Source organism: Astyanax mexicanus, chromosome 18 (assembly GCF_023375975.1).
Source record: "Astyanax mexicanus isolate ESR-SI-001 chromosome 18, AstMex3_surface, whole genome shotgun sequence".
NCBI classification, from domain to species: Eukaryota; Metazoa; Chordata; class Actinopteri; order Characiformes; family Acestrorhamphidae; genus Astyanax; species Astyanax mexicanus.
Window position 1 is genome coordinate 38,343,784 of NC_064425.1, and position 20,857 is coordinate 38,364,640.

The 20,857-nt window shown below is 35.4% G+C and overlaps 2 protein-coding genes across 13 annotated transcripts in view; one reads left to right on the forward strand and one right to left on the reverse strand.

Moving 5' to 3' along the window:
• The window catches only part of wdfy1 (WD repeat and FYVE domain containing 1), a 1,176,431-nt gene extending 1,170,005 nt beyond the window's left edge, over nucleotides 1-6,426 (reverse strand). For all 10 annotated transcript variants that reach the window (XR_007425293.1, XR_007425296.1, XR_007425294.1 and 7 more), the window contains exons 1-2: nucleotides 6,239-6,426; nucleotides 2,967-3,034 (exon numbers count right to left, since the gene is read on the reverse strand). Coding sequence is in view for 1 of the 10 variants with exons in the window: in XM_049467033.1 (XP_049322990.1) it covers nucleotides 2,967-3,034; nucleotides 6,239-6,375 (205 nt within the window). In the remaining 9 variants the exon portion in view is untranslated. The remainder of the gene's footprint in view (nucleotides 1-2,966; nucleotides 3,035-6,238) is intronic.
• Nucleotides 6,427-7,191: 765 nt separating this feature from the next.
• LOC111192758 (uncharacterized) lies at nucleotides 7,192-10,204 on the forward strand. Of its 3 annotated transcripts, none has more exons than XM_049467171.1 (10): nucleotides 7,192-7,500; nucleotides 7,615-7,659; nucleotides 8,162-8,251; nucleotides 8,380-8,456; nucleotides 8,559-8,637; nucleotides 8,885-8,943; nucleotides 9,038-9,140; nucleotides 9,470-9,538; nucleotides 9,672-9,824; nucleotides 9,980-10,204. In XM_049467171.1, exons 1-9 carry the CDS (start codon nucleotides 7,462-7,464, stop codon nucleotides 9,780-9,782), a joined length of 672 nt encoding a protein of 223 aa, XP_049323128.1. In that variant the 5' UTR covers nucleotides 7,192-7,461; the 3' UTR covers nucleotides 9,783-9,824; nucleotides 9,980-10,204. The 3 variants fall into 3 exon arrangements, 2 of the variants coding, with proteins under 2 accessions (XP_049323128.1, XP_022526821.2); XR_007425333.1 differs by having other exon boundaries at nucleotides 7,193-7,500; nucleotides 9,672-9,855; nucleotides 9,918-10,204; XM_022671100.2 differs by having other exon boundaries at nucleotides 7,193-7,500; nucleotides 9,672-10,204.
• Nucleotides 10,205-20,857: the final 10,653 nt, after the last annotated feature.

Genomic DNA, 20,857 nt, shown 5'->3' on the forward strand with positions numbered 1-20,857 from the left:
ATTAACATCGTCCACTAGCCATCTCCATTAACACAAGCAGTCTGTTAGCCTAGCTAGCATTGAGCCGCTAACTGCATCCCAGTGTTGTGAGGGTCATTTTTTAGGACGCGAGTAAACTAAAGTCATAATCCAGACATCATATTAAACCACAGGAGCTACTCTTCTTAACTAGCTAGCTCAGTAAAAACATTCTGATATACAAAAAAGCGATCAATTCAGCTCAGAATTTCAGCCATCTCTATTAATATCAGCAGTCTGTTTAGCCTAGCTACCACTGAGCCACTAACCTCACAACTGTGTGACTCGAGTAAACTAAAATCATAATCCAGATAACATACTCAACCCTAGGACCTACAAATCTAACTAGTACAATAAAAATAAATCTGATATAAAAACAACAATTAATACAGCTAGGAAATAACGATACCATCAGCATCGCTAGTTAGCCATCTCCTTTTACAACAGCAGTCTGTTAGCCTAGCTAGCATTAACCAGTTAGCTGCACCCCAGTGTGGTGTGGGTCATATTGAGACCCGAGTAGACTAAAGCCATAACCCAGACATCATATTAAAATACATGAGATACATTTCTTAACTAGCTAGCACAGTAAAACCATTCTGATATACAAAAAAAGCGATTAATTCAGCCATTCCCATTACCACAAGCAGTCTAATAATCTAGCTAGCTAGCTAGCACTGAGCCGCTAAATGCATCCCGGTGTTGTGAGGGTAATATTAAGAACTAAGTAAACTATAGCCATATCATATGAAACCACAGGACCTAAATTACATGTCTAACCAGCACAAAGACATCAATCTGTTAAGAAATCAGTGATTGCATTGTCTCTATTAACACCAGCAGTCTGTTAGCCTAGCTAACGTCCTGATGTTGTGAGGGTATTATGCAAGAACTCGAGTAAACCAAAGCCATAATAACCAGATAACATACCAAACCCCACGACACACTAATCTAACTAGCGGAGTACAAAATCAATCTGATATAAAAAAAAAAAAAAAACAGCGATTAATATAGCTAGGAAATACTATCAGTATCGCCACTTAGCCGTTAGCTTCAACACCAGCTGTCTGTTAGCCTGGTTAGCATTAACCAGCTAGTTGGATCCCGGTGGTGTGAGGGTAATATTTAAAAGAGAGTAAACTATAGCTGTAATCCACATATCATTAAAAACCATAAGAGCTACTAATTTAACCAGCATGAAGAGATTGATCTGTTATTAAGAAAGCAGTGATTAACTTAGCTAAGAAAAACCATTAGCATCACCGCTTAGCCATTAGCCATCTCCAATAACACCATCAGTCTGTTAGCCTAATTAACATTGGGCTGACAGGTGCATCCAGGCCTTCTGAGGTCGGTAACTAAGGACACAAGTAAAATACAGCCATAATCCACAAACATTAAACCTCAGGACCTACAAATCTAACCTGCACATTGAAACCATTATGAAAAAACAGCAAGAAATTCAGCTCAGAAATAACATTAGCATTGCCAGTTAGCTGTTAGCTATCTTCATTCACACCAGTAGCCAGCTAGCATTGAGCCGCTTACTGCATCCCGATTCTGAGGGTAATAACTGAAGACTTGAGTAAACTACAGCCCTAATTCACATATCATATCTAATTACAGAACCTACCCACTCTAAACAGCAAAAAGACATCAATCTGTTATTAAAAAAAACAATGGTTAACTCATCTCAGAAATAAAGGTAGCATTGCAAGTTAGCTGTTAGCTATTGTGGCTTATTCCAGCTCCAGCTCGTATTGTTATATTGGAAAATAGGAATACTAAAGAAAATCCATTCATTTATTAATTTAGACTTTTTTAGGGCTGGTATATTTTGTTATTACAGAGCAACACATTTCAGCTATTAATGTAAAAAAAAAGTCTTTAACAAATGTAGTTACCCTTTAAGACATATCTGCATAGTCTAGAATCATCTGAAAATAACCACTGGCATGTCTGATTGTCTCCTATAAATCTTTTGTTATTTATGTGAGAGTTGTAAGAGATATACAGTATTTACAGCATCAGTTCCTGACTGATGTTTGTTACAGGATGCTGCCCTCTGTTCAGCCAGACAGACACAGCAGAACTATGCCCCGTGTCACTTAGTCTGAAGGATGTTTGGACAACCTGTTAAAATTTCTGGTTTTCTGAACGCTGTGGGAGAACGAAGGTGTGCTATTCATCAAAGGTAAGTACTTGTAATGTATTAATACACCAAAAGCATATTTTACACCAGAGTTCCCCTTTAAATCATACTTCCTTTTTTTTTTTTTAGCACCTGGACAGTGCTAAAAAAAAAAAAAAAAAAGAACCTGTAAACTACAGGGGTAAATGAGATGTGGTCAAATATTTGGGTGCACGAGTGCAACCATTCTAGTGCCCTGCATTAAGATTTTAGAAAAACATACGCTGCTTCAGAGATTTCAGTGCATTTTTTAACAAGACAATGCAAAACCACATGCTGCATAGACTACATTTTCTTAGAATGTGTAACAGGTCTCAAACGCAGGAATGAATGTTTATCAGCAAAAAAATAAATATCTTGGGTTCACACTGTGTGCAATAAAACTGATTTTGGGATAAGTGTGTGGTAAAAAAAAAAAAATAAATAATCTGATGTTTTATTTATTTATTTTTTAGTAAAGAAAACAAAACATCTAAAATGAATAACTGAAAGCGCAATATTGATATGACATTCTTGTCCTGGATGAGTGTATTTCAGTTTCCAACCACATCTGCATCTGGTTGTGACTCACAAGACTGCATTGGCAGCAAAACATCTGTTTTCAGTTTTGGACCAAACATGTGAGTCTGCTTCATCTATTTCTTAAAAGCCTGCAGGCATTCTGAGCTTACAGAGTCACTGTGCAGGAGGTCCTGAATTCTAGCTGATGTAGAATACTGGGTCCTGGGCAGTGCACCAAGCTGTGTGTAATACTCACATGACACAGTGTGGTAAATGCTGGGCCAGTACTGTCCACTATCTCTCTTCAGCCATACTCGAATGGTTCTGAAATGAAATTAAACAGAATGTCACTATACATGAGCATTATTTTTTTCCACAATAAAAAAAAAAACACTGATTAGACAACACTGTTTCAGACAAGAAGGCGGCTTTGAATGGAGTCACATGACAGGCCAGCCATCATCTGACAAACAGGGACACACCTCTTTGTGCTGAATGAGCTTGTTTACATGCAAGTACTCTGTGAGCTGTAACCACAGGCTAAAATCAGAGCACATGTATCAGTTCCTCTTTCAAATTTTGACTTCAGTTTCCTGATAAACGAGATCAGTTACACACAAATAAGGCTCTACTGTAACTCACAACAATGCTGTCCTAACCAGGTAACACATGACCCACATTTAACATGCTGCTTTACAGCCATGCACAGGACAGATTCTCCAACAGAATGTCCACCAATCTCTTCTGATATTTTGGCATAATGTAGTATTGCTAAGACACACTTCCATCACCCACTTCCATAACACCATCTCCTTGTTTTTACACTCACTGTCCATTTAAATTGCAAAAAGAAGCATTTGTTGAAGTAGTTAAATAATTACAGAGTGTAGTTCTGTATACTTTATTATTATTATCCTCCTTTCAGCCTGTTCTTCAATGCCAAGGAAATCCCAAATCCAACCCAAAACCAGATATTACACTAGCTATTATTTGGGTGGTGGGTCGTTTATTCTCAGCACTGCAGTGATTAGCACTGATTAGCAAGGTGGTGGTGTATGAGGTGTTAGTGTGTGTTGTGCTGGTACAGTGAGTGAATCAGATAGACTTTACTTCTGACTTCTACTTTTGTAGATAAAGTAAAGTCAGAGACAGAAGCTCTGAATCTGTTACTGCATAGTTCGTGTTGGTCATCCTCTAGTCCTTCATCAGTGCCCACGGGACTCTGTTGGAGGACTATTCTCAGTAAGGTGTTTAACAACTCCAGCAGCACTGCTGTGTCTGATCCACTCATGCTAATGTCATTGTAGTGCTTAAAAAGTCCCACAACCCTGTAAGAGAAACCCAGAAAACTTGTTGGCATTTACTACACAATGTCGTCTACATATAATTTGTTTTCAGAATATCTTCTTACAATTTACATTCTGAATTTCACGTGAGGCTGTTTAGGAATGCAGAATGCAGAATTGAAACGTTTAGGTACCCCGGATTTTCACAATGATTGCAGAGATTAGAGCAGATTAGTCACAATACGAACTAGATGTGTGCCATATCACATTGTATGTGATCATATCGCCAAAATGGACATACTAAAAAAAATCCACATCATGATAACACGGATATTCTTGCAAGCAGTCAATTTTGTACTTGTTTTGATATTTAATGCGTTTAATTGTTTATGTTTGTGTGCTAATTAATATGCAATATTATTACCGAACAAATATCCTGGAATATTGTGATATTATGTTAGGGCCATATTGCCATAATGCAAACAGTAAGCTGCAGCAGGGTAAACTGCAAAGCTAACAGACACAGCAGCCGAGCTCAGTAGTGTTGGAATGCAAACAACTGGGCTCAGCAGATGATAGCACAGGCTCAATGAATATAGGCAGAAAATGTTAACAAACCTGGTGCGTGCAAATGCAAATTTTTACTACATTGCAAAAAAGATCTATTCTCCTGCTGCTTGGCCATGGAAACCCCTTTTACTGAAGCTCTCTATGCTCTAATGTTCCTGGTATATTCTAAAGCTACATGAAGTTTGGAGGTTTGTAGCGCACTATGCTCCTCAGCATCCGCTGACCTCACTCTTATTTTACACTGACAGAGTGAGTTACTGTCTTTCCCAGTAGCTTCCACTGTGTTATAATATCACTGACAGTTGGCTGTGGAATATGTAGTAATGAGGGAATATCACAACTAAACTTGTTGCACAGACGCTGCATCCTACCATGGAACCATGCTGGAATTCATTGTGCTCCTGAGAGCAACCCACGTTTATAGAAGCAGTATGCTTGCCTAGGTAATCGGTTTTATACACCTGTGGCCATAGAAGTAACTGGAACAACTGGGGCTGGGTTTAGAAATTCGATACCAAAAAAACACAGACCGAAATGTCTTGGTACTACCGAAAAAAAAGAAAGTATGTATATATATATATATATATATATATACCTGTTCTCAATACTTTGCATAAAACGCACATTAACACCTGATGTGGAGAGCGCACACAGCGAGGTAAAAGATATAGAAAAAGTATAATTTGGGTATCGGTACCGCATTTTAACTATCGTAGTGTTTTTATTTATTTTTTACTACATTGTAGATTAATATTAAATGACATTAACCAAACTAAGATGGATGACTTGGGAGGAGCTTGAGCGTGAAAAAAAAAATCTGTAACTATTTCAGAAAACGAGTCTATTCCAGTCTACCTCATGAAGACACTGAGAAGAATACGTACATAAATCTGAAGTAAAAAACATATTCTGGTTTGTTTAACACTTTTTGTGTACTAAACATTTCCTCACATGTTCATGTATAGCTTTAATGTCTTCAATATTTAATTTACAATGTAAAAGAAAGAAAGAAAGAAAGAAAGAAAGAAAGAATGAACTTCTGACTGGTGCAATACTCTGATTAAAGTACCATACTACTACATACATAAAGAAATTAGAGACATCATCTAAACTTTCCCTTTAGTTAAACATTTCACAGCAAAGCCCTTCACAGAAAGCTCACAAACTGACACGTGAAAACAGCTGGAATTTTCCTGTTTAAGAGCACAACTTTAGATAGATAGTCGACACCATTGATTACTAATGAATTATTGGTAAACTAACCTCTAAGTTACATTGCAACACAAATTTACAGCCACTTCTTCCAACATAGCAACCGACAATCTAATTTTCTGAAGTTAAAGTAGCTAATCTAGTTAGCTAGAAACGTGAGGAATTACGTTTATGATTTAAACAAGGAAAACAGCAACCCGTCAGGTAGCCCTAGCTAACTATATACCTTAGTTAACGTTACCTTTACTAGGCTAGCTAATTTATAATCTAAGACTTTAATCCACTCTTTAACCTATTCATTTAAACTGCATTCAATTAAATGATCAGATTCTCTCAGAAACGCTGTAACAGACTAACGTTCCTTATAAAGAAGCTGAGTGTGTCTCCAGGCTAGCGGGTCTGAGCGGGGCTAGCTGCGCTAATCCTCGGGCGAGTAGGCAGGAATACCGGGTAGCCCTACCGGTCCTCGCTGACCGTGATCACTCCGTCCTCCTTAGGGATCAGAACGGCAGCGTTCACCGCGTCCTGGTGGCCCTCGATCTTATTGAGCAGGATAGGTCTAGAGGTCTGGGGCCTGGAGTGGATCTCCGCCGCCATCGCTGTTTTCTTTTCCCGACCTCTCCCTCCCTCTCCTCCCCCGGAGCGGCCCAGCCGAGTCAGCTGATCTCCAGCACAGTTCATCACACCGCACACTACCGTAAAGCGCCGAGTACACACTCCCACAAATCCCATTACCGCCTTCAACTACTATACTGCCATTCGTTAAATAATTAAATGGAATTATTATATTTTTTAATTCAGTGGAAATAAGCATTTATTTTATTAAATCTACTATATATTAAACCAGACAAACGTTTGAACACCTTCTCATTCAATGTTTTTCTTTATTTATTTCATTTATTTTCAACATTGTATGGAGCCCCAAAGTGAATCATGTTAAAAAAAATATGAGCCAGTTTATAAATGGACTGCTTTCTTACGTTTGCCCTGTTATAAGAGAAAATGACTGTAGACCGAGGCAGAAAATAAGAGAAAATCAAAATCAAGGGAAGTGGGTAGGCTCTCCATAATAAATCGGCTCTGGTTCTACTGAACTTTTAACTGAAGAACGAACGATTGCGCACTGTTAACTCCTAAAGTTGTATAAATTGCTCATGGGAGATACTCCAGCAACATAATTAACTATGTTATAAATATATAATATACTAATAAAAAACTAGCAATAATAATATAACATCATAAAAAAACAATAATAATAATAATAATAATAATAATAATAATAATAATAATAATAATAATAATAATAATAATAATAATAGAAATAATAGTAATAAAAAAAATAATAATACATATATGGTGCAAATAAATAAATATATTTATTTATTTATTTAACCCACCCCGCTGCGTCATTCAGCGCAGCAGCTGATTTGTTTTTATTCGAACTCTTCGGAGATCGTGAGCAGCGGCAGCAGCGTTTCTTTCGACGGATCGTCTACAACTTCTCAACACCAGTTTACTGTTTAATATTTACTGTTTTATTATCTGTATTATCTTTTAATTACTGTATATAATTGTATATAATTGGATTATCTGTGCTGTTTTGTCATTAATTAATTGTATTTGGTTTTTTGTTTTTCAGGTGACTGTAGCCGCTGAGGGAGCTCACCCCCATACCGGTCAGGTATGGATCCCCGGTGGAGGAGCAGACCTCTTCCAATAGTGGTGAGTAAATTTGAAACTTCTCATATTTTACACAAAATTTACCCTCAGTAACACTCAGAAATAAACCCAGAGCTGGATTAGTTCAGGAGTTTAAAGCAGGGCTTTGTTTTTCAGGCGCAGTCAGGAAACTTTTGTTTCAGGACTTGTCGTGTGTCTCCGGTGAGTCTCTATCACTTACTGTTACACCTGCAGCTAATGACTAACTAACTAACTAATTAACTAACTAACTAACTAACGTTAACTACTTAACTAATTAACTATCACCCCCAGTATACCTTATTGTAACCCTTTCAGTTCGGTTTTTAGAGTCAATGCTAATTTCTAAAGAGATTTGTCTTGAGTATCCACTGTGCCCTAACCTAGGTTAGATAGCCAGCATACATTGTAAAGAAGCTAGTGAAATGATTTAACACGTATTTCTGTTTTGTATTTTCTTGGTTCTTTTTGGTTTTACACTTAAAGGGAAGATTAAATAAGGAAATTACTCTCAAAAATACATACATATGTTTATATTTTTGTGATGACCCTTTGTTTGATCACAATGAGAGATTCATAAAAATGTGGTTACAATTTTAGGTAAATATTATATAGACAATATGAAAATTGCTAATAAAAAAAAGAGGATTGGGGCAGTGATGAGCTGACATAAGATTGTCTGCAGTGGCAGGGTGAAGATCCAGCCGCCTGTGAGGAGCCCCAGCCGTGTCAGCCCGGGTTCCTCGAGATGAAGCCGAGGGCCCACATTAAGAAGGTAAGAAAAGCACAATGAACAGTTAAAGTGTAGTCAAGTATCACTGTCATACATCTCTATTTTAGCAGCATCACTAATATGTACAGCTCTGCTTTCACTGAATCTTTATTAAATTGGATTTTTAACAGTGCACAGAAGGTCAGCTGGAGGGACTCCTTCCCACCTCCCACCCAGAGTCTCCATTGCCTTCAACAACACCTGAAAGGTATCACAGCCTTCTTATCTGTCCCTCTACCACCCTGAAACCTCTGATTCCTTTATTCTGATTCTGATTTACCACCCTGACACCTCCCATTCCCTCTTTCAGGGATGACTGTAAGGCTCTGGTGGTGGTTGCGGAGGCAGAACCCTTGAACACGCTGAACACTGCTGGTCCAGTTGCACAGGTAAGAGTTTGCGGTTTATTCTGTATCCTCTTTACCTCTCTACCATCTTTCAACGATTGAAGATTTAAAGTTTTTAGGACACACACATACAGTATTCCCTTACACACACATTCACACTATATATACACTTAATGTATCCAGCTTTCTGCTTCTGTGTGTCTTGCTATCCCTTTGCTACTGTAATACTGTCAATTTCCCCACTTTTGGACTCCTAAGCAATTATCTTTTCTCATCTGTTCTTGGACAGTGTGAGGAAGCCCGGATCACGTCCCTCACCACCACCCACCACCCGGAGACATTCAGCCAGTAAGACACTGCACTATCACCCACCATCAACACTCAAATAATCTCTTAAACACATCACCACCAACAGTAAGACCTCTGTTTTTTCTCATTTCAGGTCAGGGATCGATGTCCTGGTGGTGGTTGCAGAGGCGGGTCCCTCTCACAGGCTGGACACCAACAGCACCGAGCCTGAGTCTGAGCCAGTGCCAGTTGCACAGGTAAGAGTTGGGAATAAATTCTGCTGTCAGCTATAGAAGAATGTATGACCCTGTATCTCATTTAGTAATAATAATTTTTATTTAGTGGTAGAACTAAACAGCAATTCTTAGGAAATATTTTAAACACCATTTAAAACTATTTCACTTAAAGTTTCTTAAACGTATGTGTTAAATATATATTTAACTTATTTCTGCAGTGAAATAATTAGTAAGGTGTTTTTTCCATTCTGTCTTCATATAGTTCTTATATATGGTTATCATATAGTTCTATAGGTCTACAGTTCTTTGGTAAACACCTTTGTTTTTTTTTTTTTATCTGTCTCTTATAGGCTGAGGAGGATCTGGAGAGCAGCGTGGAGGTCGTGGTGGAGAGCATAGAAACAGCTCCCAAAAACAAGGTCAGTTTAGTTTTACCTAAAACATCAAACAAAACCAGATCACTCTTTTCTGTTCTATTGCATGTGTATGGGATGTATATATCAGAGTTTTACACCATGTCTTACTTTATTCTGTATTGATGTTTCCCTGCAGAGACGACGGCTACAGCGCTGTCTGAGACTCTGGAGGAGCACAGCCTCTACCTTCCTCTCCTGCTTTCCTTGTAGGGTTAAGAGATCTAACAAAAATAGAGAGGATAAATAGAACGAGGGTGGATAGATACATAGAAAGGGGGATGATATATAGGTAGATAGATAGAAAAGGGGATGATATATAGGTAGATAGATAGAAAAGGGGATGATACATAGGTAGATAGATAGAAAAGGGGAGGATATATAGGTAGATAGATAGAAAAGGGGATGATATATAGGTAGATAGATAGAAAAGGGGATGATATATAGGTAGATAGATAGAAAGGGGGATGATATATAGGTAGATAGATAGCAAAGGGGATGATATATAGGAAAATAGATAGAAAAGGGGATGATATATAGGTAGATAGATAGAAAGGGGTAGGATAGATAGATAAGTAGATAGATAGATAGATATCTATCTATATTCAATTCAATATAGCTTTATTAGCATGGCTGTAAATTACAGTGATATATGATATATGAACATACATAACAGACATAATAACATTTATAAAACATAATTATTATGATTATTATAATAATAATTATACTATTTATCAATAATTATAATTATATGATAATAATCTGTCTGTCTGTCTGTCTTCTCAATTTTCTATCTATCTTCTCTTTTTCTGTCTATCTATCTATCTATCTATCTATCTATCTATCTTCAATTCAGTATAGCTTTATTAGCATGGCTGTAAATTACAGTGATATATGATATATGAACATACATAACGGACATAATAACATTTATAACAAAAATAATTATTATGATTATTATAATAATTATTATACTATTTATCAATAATTATAATTAAATAATAATAATAATAATATGTCTGTCTGTCTTCTCCTTTTTCTATCTTTCTATCTTCTCATTTTCTATCTATATCTGTCTCTCTATCTATCTTCTCATTTATCTATCTATCTATCTGTCTGTCTGTCTGTCTTCTCCTTTTTCTATCTATCTTATCCTTTTTCATTGATATATGAACATAGATAACAGACATAACATTTATAAGAAAAATAATTATGATTATTATAATAATAATTAAACTATTTATCAATAATTATAATTATATAATAATAATCTATCTATCTGTCTGTCTATCTTCTCTTTTTTCTGTCTATCTACCTTCTCATATTTCTATCTATCTATGTATCTGTCTGTCTGTCTGTCTTCTCCTTTTTCTATCTATCTATCTTTTCCTTTTTTCATTAATATATACACACATAACAGACATAATAACATTTATAACAAAAATAATTATTATGATTATTATAATAATAATTATACTATTTAGCAATAATTATAATTATATCATATTAATCTATCTGTCTGTCTATCTTCTCCTTTTTCTGTCTGTCTTCTCCTTTTTCTATCTATCTTCTCCTTTTTATCTATCTATCTATCTTCTTTTTCTATCTATCTATCTTCTTTTTATCTATATCTATCTATCTATCTTCTTTTTTTCTATCTCTATCTGTCTTTCTGTCTGTCGATCTTCTCCTTTTTCTATCTATCTTCTCCTTTTTATGTATCTATCTTCTCCTTTTTATCTATATATTTATCTATCTATTCTCTGCTTTTTCTAACTCTCTATCTATCTGTCTATCTATCTATCTTCTAATTCTTATTCTGTCTATCTAATTATTCTAAGAATTCTTATTCTGTCTATCTTCTCTTTTTCTATCTATCTATCTATATCTATCTGTCTGTCTGTCTGTCTATCTACCTATCTTTTCTTTTTTTCTATGTATTTATCTATCTATCTTCTCAGTTTTTTTGTATCTATCTTCTCATTTTCTTTATATCTCTGTCTGTCTATCTATCTATTCTCTGCTTTATCTATCTATCTATCTATCTTCTCCTTTTTCTATCTGTCTTCTGTTTTTTTATCTATCTATCTTTCTTTCTATCTTCTCATCTATCTGTTTTCCTTTTTATCTATCTATCTATCTGTCTGTCTGTCTGTCTATCTACCTATCTTTTCTTTTTTTCTATCTATTTATCTATTTATCTATCTTCTCAGTTTTTTTGTATCTATCTTCTCATTTTCTTTATATCTCTGTCTATCTATCTATTCTCTGCTTTATCTATCTATCTATCTATCTATCTATCTATCTTCTCCTTTTTCTATCTATCTTCTTTTTCTATCTGTCTTCTGTTTTTTTATCTATCTTTCTTTCTTTCTATCTTCTCATCTATCTGTTTTCCTTTTTATCTATCTATCTATCTATCTACCTTCTCATTTTCTATCTATCTATCTATCTATCTATTTAATTATCTATCTTTCTGTCTATCTTTTCCTTTTTCTATCTATCTATCTATCTATCTATCTATCTATCTATCTTCTCCTTTTTATCTATCTATCTTCTCATTTTTCTATCCATCTATTCCCCCATCTATCTATCTATCTATCTATCTATCTATCTATCTATCTATCTATCTGCCTTCTGTTTTTTCATCTATCTATCTTTCATTCTATCTTCTCCTTTTTCTGTCTATCTGTTTTCCTTTTTATCTATCTATCTATCTTCTCATTTTCTATCTATCTATCTATCTATCTATCTATCTATCTATCTATCTATCTATCTATCTATCTATCTTCTCCTTTTTATCTTCTAATTATTATTCTGTCTATCTTTTTCTATCTATCTATCTTCTCATTTTCTATATATCTCTGTCTATCTATCTATCATGTCCTTTTTCTATCTATCTGTCTTCTGTTTTTTATCTTTCTATCTTCTTTTTATCTATCTATCTATCTTCTTCTTTTTCTATCTCTTTTCTTTTTCTATCTATCTCTATCTGTCTCTGTCTGTCGATCTTCTCCTTTTTCTATCTATCTTCTCCTTTTTATCTATCTATCTTCTCCTTTTTATTACTTTGGATTACTTTAAATATTGTCATTTTTTTAAGCCTGAATGAATGTAGCAACCACATATTGCATATTATTATTTTATTTTTCTTTCCAGTCAACAAATAGATAAACAATTAAAACAGCCTTTTCAATCACTCTAAAAATACTTATGAAACCATTTCATCAAACAATTTTATGAAACACTTCTATAAATTGATAATAAAACCATTTAAAACCAAACAATGTAACAACTGTAAGCTATCTATTTGCAGGTTTGCCACCAGTGTTAATTTTGACAACAAATTTTGATTTAGTCTTAGTCATAGTTTTGTGACGAAAATAGCATTTAGTTTTAGTCACAATTTAGTCATCTGAAATGTTTTTAGTTTTAGTCGACTTAATGTCATAAGAATATAGTCGACTAAAATTACAGTAAATTTAGTCGACTAAACTGTAAAAGGGTGTAAATGTAAATGCTTTTTCATCAGTTCCCTTGAATTATTAACTATACACTTATACGAAATGAAACGTTTAATAACCACTTGAGTAATATTGTTAATGTTTGAAAGTGAAATATATTTTTTATATGATTTAATGTATATTATTATTATTGTAGGTGTGTGACTATATATATTTTACATTTAAAGCATTTTGCTCTAGAAATCAGGTCATTAAAAATTTGAATAGTTAAATTATAGTTTGAACAGCGTTGTAGATGCAAAAACAGCTTTTAAATGATCTAGAAACACACATTCACACACTGTCCTGTAGAGATGCTCTCAGGATGTACTGAGAGACTTCATGAGTTAAAGTGAGAAACTTATGAGAAAGTGCGGTAAGGAACTTTACACAGACTTTTGGGTTCAGAGATTCACTTATTTTATTGTTTTATTTTGGTTATATTATTGAGTTTCTTTCTGACCTGTTCCTGCTTTAACATTAGCTATATCTTTCCCACTGTGAGACTAAACAGATGATCTGATCTTAATGAGTTAGGGTTCTGAAACAGTTCTGTGTTTTAGTGCACTGCCGAGTTAAACACACCATCAGCTCATGAAATAACATCAGTATTAAAACGCTGATCTCTGCATGGAGATCTGTGTGACTCTGGTCTGCAGAAGCTGAATTGTGGTGTTTTTACCGGAGATTGAGTCGCTCCACGCGGTTTACACGTTATCTTGTTTTTCGCGACGTCGCCTCTCCCCTCTCTCTCTCCCTGCTGAACGAGTTAACTTCCAGTCGAGCTCCGTAAGTATCGACAGGTTAATTCCCGGGTTTGTAACTGAGCGCGCGGCGCCACCTTCGCTAAAGTAGCAGTGATTGGATCTCTTCTTAACTGGTCCCTTCCTTTCACAGAACTAAATCAGTTCTGATTGGATTTCGTTCCTGCCAAATATTTTCGTCTCGTTTTTATTCGTTGACCAAAATGTCAGTTAATTTCGTCTCGCTGTGTGAGCGCTGTCTGCCCCTCCTCCCTGTGTGTGTGTGTGTGTGTGCATCGAGACGGGAGGAGGGGCAGACAGTTCCCTGTCATATCAGAGCGATTTCACCGCAAAATGTTATTTGCGTTTTGTCAGTGTTGGATTGGAAGAGCAAAAATAGGAAAGTACCGCAATGTAACCCTTTTATTTTAGCAGAGTAACTGTAATCTGATTACCATTTACTGAAGCAGTAACTGTAACGGATTACAGTTACCTATAATTTGTAATCTGATTACGTAACGCCGTTACATGTAATCCGTTACTTCCCAACACTGCTAATTCTTCTAAGAATTCTTCTAATTCTTATTCTGTCTATCTTCTCTTTTTCTATGTATCTGTCTGTCTGTCTATCTACCTATCTATCTTCTCAGTTTTTTTTGTATCTATCTTCTCATTTTCTATATATCTCTGTCTGTCTATCTATCTATTATCTGCTTTATCTGTCTATCTGTCTATCTATCTATCTATCTATCTATCTATCTATCTATCTTCTCCTTTTTCTATCTGTCTGTCTTCTGTTTTTGTATCTATCTATCTTTCTTTCTATCTTCTCATTTTTCTATCTATCTGTTTTCCTTTTTATCTATCTATCTATCTATCTATCTATCTATCTATCTATCTATCTATCTATCTTCTCCTTTTTATCTATCTATCTTCTCATTTTTCTATCCATCTATTCCCCTCTATCTATCTATCTATCTATCTATCTATCTTCTGTTTTTTTCATCTATCTATCTTTCATTCTATCTTCTCCTTTTTCTGTCTATATGTTTTCCTTTTTATCTATCTATCTTCTCTTTTTCTATCTCTATCTGTCTATCTATCTTTCTGTCTATCATGTCCTTTTTCTATCTATCTGTCTTCTGTTTTTTATCTTTCTATCTTCTTTTTATCTATCTATCTTCTTCTTTTTCTATCTCTTTTCTTTTTCTATCTATCTCTATCTGTCTCTGTCTGTCGATCTTCTCCTTTTTCTATCTATCTTCTCCTTTTTATCTATCTATCTTCTCCTTTTTATCCATATATTTATCTATCTATTCTCTGCTTTTTTCTATCTATCTTCTAATTCTTATTCTGTCTATCTAATTCTTCTAAGAATTCTTCTAATTCTTATTCTGTCTATCTTCTCTTTTTCTATGTATCTATCTGTCTGTCTGTCTGTCTATCTACCTATCTATCTTCTCAGTTTTTTTTGTATCTATCTTCTCATTTTCTATATATCTCTGTCTGTCTATCTATCTATTATCTGCTTTATCTGTCTATCTATCTATCTATCTATCTATCTATCTATCTATCTTCTCCTTTTTCTATCTGTCTGTCTTCTGTTTTTGTATCTATCTTTCTTTCTATCTTCTCATTTTTCTGTCTATCTTTCTTTCTATCTTCTCATTTTTCTATCTATCTGTTTTCCTTTTTATCTATCTATCTATCTATCTATCTATATCTATCTGTCTTCTCCTTTTTATCTATCTATCATCTATTCCCCCTATCTATCTATTCCCCCTATCTATCTATCTATCTATCTATCTATCTATCTATCTATCTATCTATCTATCTATCTATCTTCTCCTTTTTATCTATCTATCTTCTCATTTTTCTATCCATCTATTCCCCCCTATCTATCTATCTATCTATCTATCTATCTATCTATCTATCTATCTATCTATCTATCTATCTATCTATCTGTCTTCTGTTTTTTTCATCTATCTATCTTTCATTCTATCTTCTCCTTTTTCTGTCTATATGTTTTCCTTTTTATCTATCTATCTATCTTCTCTTTTTCTATCTATCTCTATCTGTCTATCTATCTTTCTGTCTATCTTTTCCTTTTTCTATCTATCTATCTATCTATCTATCTATCTATCTATCTATATATTTAATTATCTATCTTTCTGTCTATCTTTTCCTTTTTCTATCTATCTATCTATCTATCTTCTCCTTTTTATCTATCTCTATCTGTCTTTCTGTATGTTTATATTCTCCTTTTTATCTTATCTTCTCATTTTTCTATCCATCTATTCCCCCCTATCTATCTATCTATCTATCTATCTATCTATCTATCTATCTATCTATCTATCTATCTATCTATCTTCTCCTTTTTATCTTCTCATTTTTTATCTATTTCGATCTGTCTTTCTGTCTGTCTTTCTTCTTCTTCTCCTTTCTATCTATCTGTCTATCTATCTATCTGTCTCTATCTATCTGTCTATCTATCTATCTATCTTCTCATTTTCCATCTATCTCTATCTGTCTTTCTGTATGTTTATATTCTCCTTTTTATCTATCTATCTATGTATCTAACTATTTATCTTCTTATTTTTCTATCTTTTCTAATTTTCTATCCATCGGTCTGTCTGTCTATCTATCTTCTTGTTTTTCTATCCATCTATCTTCTTTTTATCTGTCTATCTATCTATCTCTACCTATCTATCTATCTATCTTCTCCTTTTTCTATCTAGCTGTCTTCTGTTTTTATCTATAATTTCTATGCTTTATCAAGCTATTTATTTAACTATCTGTCTGTTTATCTTCTCCTTTATCTATCTATCTTCTCCTTAATCTATCTATCTTCTCCTTTTTATCTATATATCTATCTGTCTATCTATCTATCTCTGTTTTTTCTATCTTTCTATCTATCTTCTAATTCTTATTCTGTCTATCTTCTCTTTTTCTATCTATCTTTCTGTCTGTCTATATTCTCCTTTCTATCTATCTATCTGTCTATCTATCTATCTTCTTTTTCTCTTTTCATTTTCTATCAATCTCTATCTGTCTTTCTGTCTGTTTATATTCTCCTTTTTATCTATCTATCTATGTATCTAACTATTTATCTTCTTATTTTTCTATCTCTTCTAATTTTCTATCCATCGGTCTGTCTGTCTATCTATCTTCTCGTTTTTCTATCATCTATCTTCTATCTATCTATCTATCTATCTATCTATCTATCTATCTTTTATCTGCTCTATCTAGCTATCTATTTAACTATCTATCAGTCTATCTATCTTCTCCTTTTTCTATCTATCATCTCATTTTTCTATCCATCTATTTCCCCCTATCTATCTATCTATCTATCTATCTATCTATCTTCTCTTTTTTCTATCTAGCTGTCTTCTGTTTTTATCTATAATTTCTATGCTTTATCAAGCTATTTATTTAACTATCTGTCTGTTTATCTTCTCCTTTATCTATCTATCTTCTCCTTAATCTATCTATCTTGTCCTTTTTATCTATATATCTATCTGTCTATCTATCTATCTATCTATCTCTGTTTTTTCTATCTTTCTATCTATCTTCTCAGTTTTTATGTATCTATCTATCTCATTTTCTATCTATCTCTATCTGTCTGTCTGTCTGTCTATCTATCTTCTCATTTTTCTATCTATCTATCTATCTTCTCCTTTTTCTATCTATCTATCTGTCTGTCTGCCTGTCTTCTCCTTTTTCTATCTATCTGTTTTCCTTTTTATCTATCTATCTATCTATCTATCTATCTATCTATCTATCTATCTATCTATCTTCAATTCAATATAGCTTTATTAGCATGGCTGTAAATTACAGTGATATATGATATATGAACATACATATACATACATACATACATACATACAGACATAATAACATTTATATAAAAATATTATGATTATTATAATAATAATTATACTATTTATCAATAATTATATAATAATAATCTATCTGTCTGTCTGTCTGTCTATCTATCTTCTCATATTTCTATCTATCTGTCTGTCTGTCTTCTCCTTTTTCTATCTTCTCCTTTTTTCAATGATATTTTAACATACATAACAGACATAATAACATTTATAACAAAAATAATTATTATGATTATTATAATAATAATTATACTATTTATCAATAATTATAATAATATAATAGTAATAATCTACCTATCTGTCTGTCTTCTCCTTTTTCTATCTATCTTCTCATTTTTCTATCTATTTCCCCCTTTCTATCTATCTATAAAGGAGAAAATATATATGTTTTTTTTTTTTTGTTTTTGTTTTTTTTGCAGTAATTAGTGTTGAATGTATTCAAATCAATAAAACAACAAAAATGTCCACATTTATGCACCTGGCTAATTTTTGTTCATTATTACACACTTTGTGTAAATCCTACAAACTTACAGTTTTTCTCAGTCGATTTGGTACATTTTTCACATCATGATTGGCACGTTGGCATCACAACAAGTGCGTTTCTCAAAACAGTTCGTGCAAAAAGCAAAACTCAATAAAATACCTGCAAAAGCTCGTAACTCACTCAGAGTTCTTTGTTTTTACTTCAGAAGCAAATATTAATTTCATTCAGTTTGTCAGTGCCATCAGAATGCCCTGTCTGTGTGTCATTGTCTCTGAACAAGGCAGTGAAAATACTCAGTCATGTTGTCAGTTTAACAGTGTACCGTGCAACAGTGTAGGTATATTCTGATGGAAACAAACTTTTGATTTGAATCAAATCAATTAAAACTGTATGTGTTACACAAAAAATACTCAAAAAACTTTCACAAAACATCTTTGTCGATCTGTCGATCTTTCCGTAAATGGACTCCTGAGGTCTTCGAAGCTCTACAGGATTGTTTTGAATCAACTGACTGGGACACACTTATTGTCTCACAAGTGGCTGATAATGACATAGATGGGATAGTGGACCATGTTACTGATTATGTGAACTTCTGTACTGATGTGGTGGTACCCATGAGAACAGTCCACTCTTTTGCAAACAATAAGCCATGGATCACTAGCAACATTAAGAGCCTCCTGAATCTAAAAAAAGAGGCATTCAAATCTGGGGACCGTGAGAGGGTTAGGAGTGTGCAACATGAGTTGAGGAAGAGTTTAAGGGCGGCCAGAAGAGACTTTGGAAGGGGTCTGCAATGGAATATGCGGGGTAACAGTACAAGGGAGGTGTGGAAGGGTATGAAGACTATTACTGGCTACAAAAGTAAAGTTAGCGAGACAGTGGGCGATGTGGACAAGGCCAATGAATTTAACCACTTTTATAGTAGGTTCAGTTCAGTCAGTGGGCCCCTCACCTCCTCTGCTGTAACCACCTGCTCTGCTCCATCCAGCAGCTGTACCACCTCCTCTGCTGTGACACCCTGCTCTGCTCCACCCGGCAGCTGTACCACCTCCGCTGCTGTGACCACCTGCTCTGCTCCACCCGGCAGCTGTACCACCTCCTCTGCTGTGACCACCTGCTCTGCTCCATCCAGCAGCTGTACCACCTCCTCTGCTGTGACCACCTGCTCTGCTCCATCCAGCAGCTGTACCACCTCCGCTGCTGTGACCACCTGCTCTGCTCCACCCGGCAGCTGTACCACCTCCTCTGTGGGGACCACCTGCTCTACTCCATCCGGCAGTTGAACCACCCCCTCTGCTGTGACCACCTGCGCTGCTCCACCCGGCAGCTGTTCCAGATGTACTGCTGTGACCCCACATAGCTTCTCCATAGATGAGGTTTATGCTGAACTACGTAGGCTGCATCCAGGGAAAGCTGCGGGTCCTGATGGCGTATCGCCTCGGCTTCTAAGAGAATGTGCATCAGGACTGGCAATGCCTCTACAAACAATTTTCAACCTGAGTCTTCGCACAGGACAAGTGCCTGTCCAGTGGAAAACATCATGCCTCGTGCCGGTCCCTAAAGTAGGGAGGCCGGTAGGGGTGAAGGACCACAGACCAGTGGCCCTGACTTCAGTGATCATGAAGACATTGGAGAGGATTTTGCTGCGGGTTCTCAAGCCTCAGGTGCAGCAGGCTGTGGACCCCTTACAGTTTGCATATCAGGAGAACATGGGTGTGGAGGATGCAGTAATATATATAACCCACAAGATACTTTTGTTTCTGGACGGGACAGGGGGATACACAAGGATCATGTTTTTTGATTTTACAAGTGCCTTTAACACTATCAGGCCGCAGTTTCTGAGGGAACAGCTGGAGATGATAGGTGTGGATGCTATGTTAGTCACATGGATTTACAGCTATCTCACAGAGCGTCCGGGTACAGTATTGTCACCATTTCTCTTCACTCTTTACACTGCTGATTTTAAACATGTGTCTGAACTTATTCTGACGACACAGCTGTGGTGGCATGTATAAGAGGTGGGGATGAAAGAGAGTACAGAGATCTTGTTGCTGCCTTTACAGCCTGGAGTAGAAGAAAAGGTCTTCTCCTCAATGCACTGAAGACCAAGGAGATGATTGTGGATTTCCGTAGACTGAAACATTCCCATCAGCCTGTTATCATCGATGAACAGATCATTGAGAATGTTCAGTCCTATAAGTATCTCGGAGTCCACCTGGACAACAAACTGGACTGGTCAGTGCAGACGAGTGCAGCATATAAAAAAGGACAGAGCAGGCTTTACTTCCTCAGGAAGCTTAAATCATTTGATGTGTGTAAAGAGTTTCTGCACACATTCTATCATTTGGTTGTGTCGAGTGCTGTCTTCTTTGGTGTTGCCTCCTGGGGAAGCAGCATTACTGTTAGGGACAGGAACAGACTGGATAAGCTTATAAGGAATAATGGGCGGGAAAGTGGACTCTGTGGGTCAGTTAGTGGAGAAGAGGATGAGGTGTTTAATGGAGTGTATCCTCAGTAATAGCAGACACCCTCTGCATGGGATCCTGGCAGCTCAGAGGAGCAGGCGCAGTGATAGACTCCTCTCTCTCTGCTGCAGGACTGAGAGGTTCCGCAGGTCATTTGTTCCTGCTGGAATTAGACTGCTTAACACCTGATGTGTGTACTTAATAAGCACCATTTAACACTTTTTTTTGTACCTGGGTGTG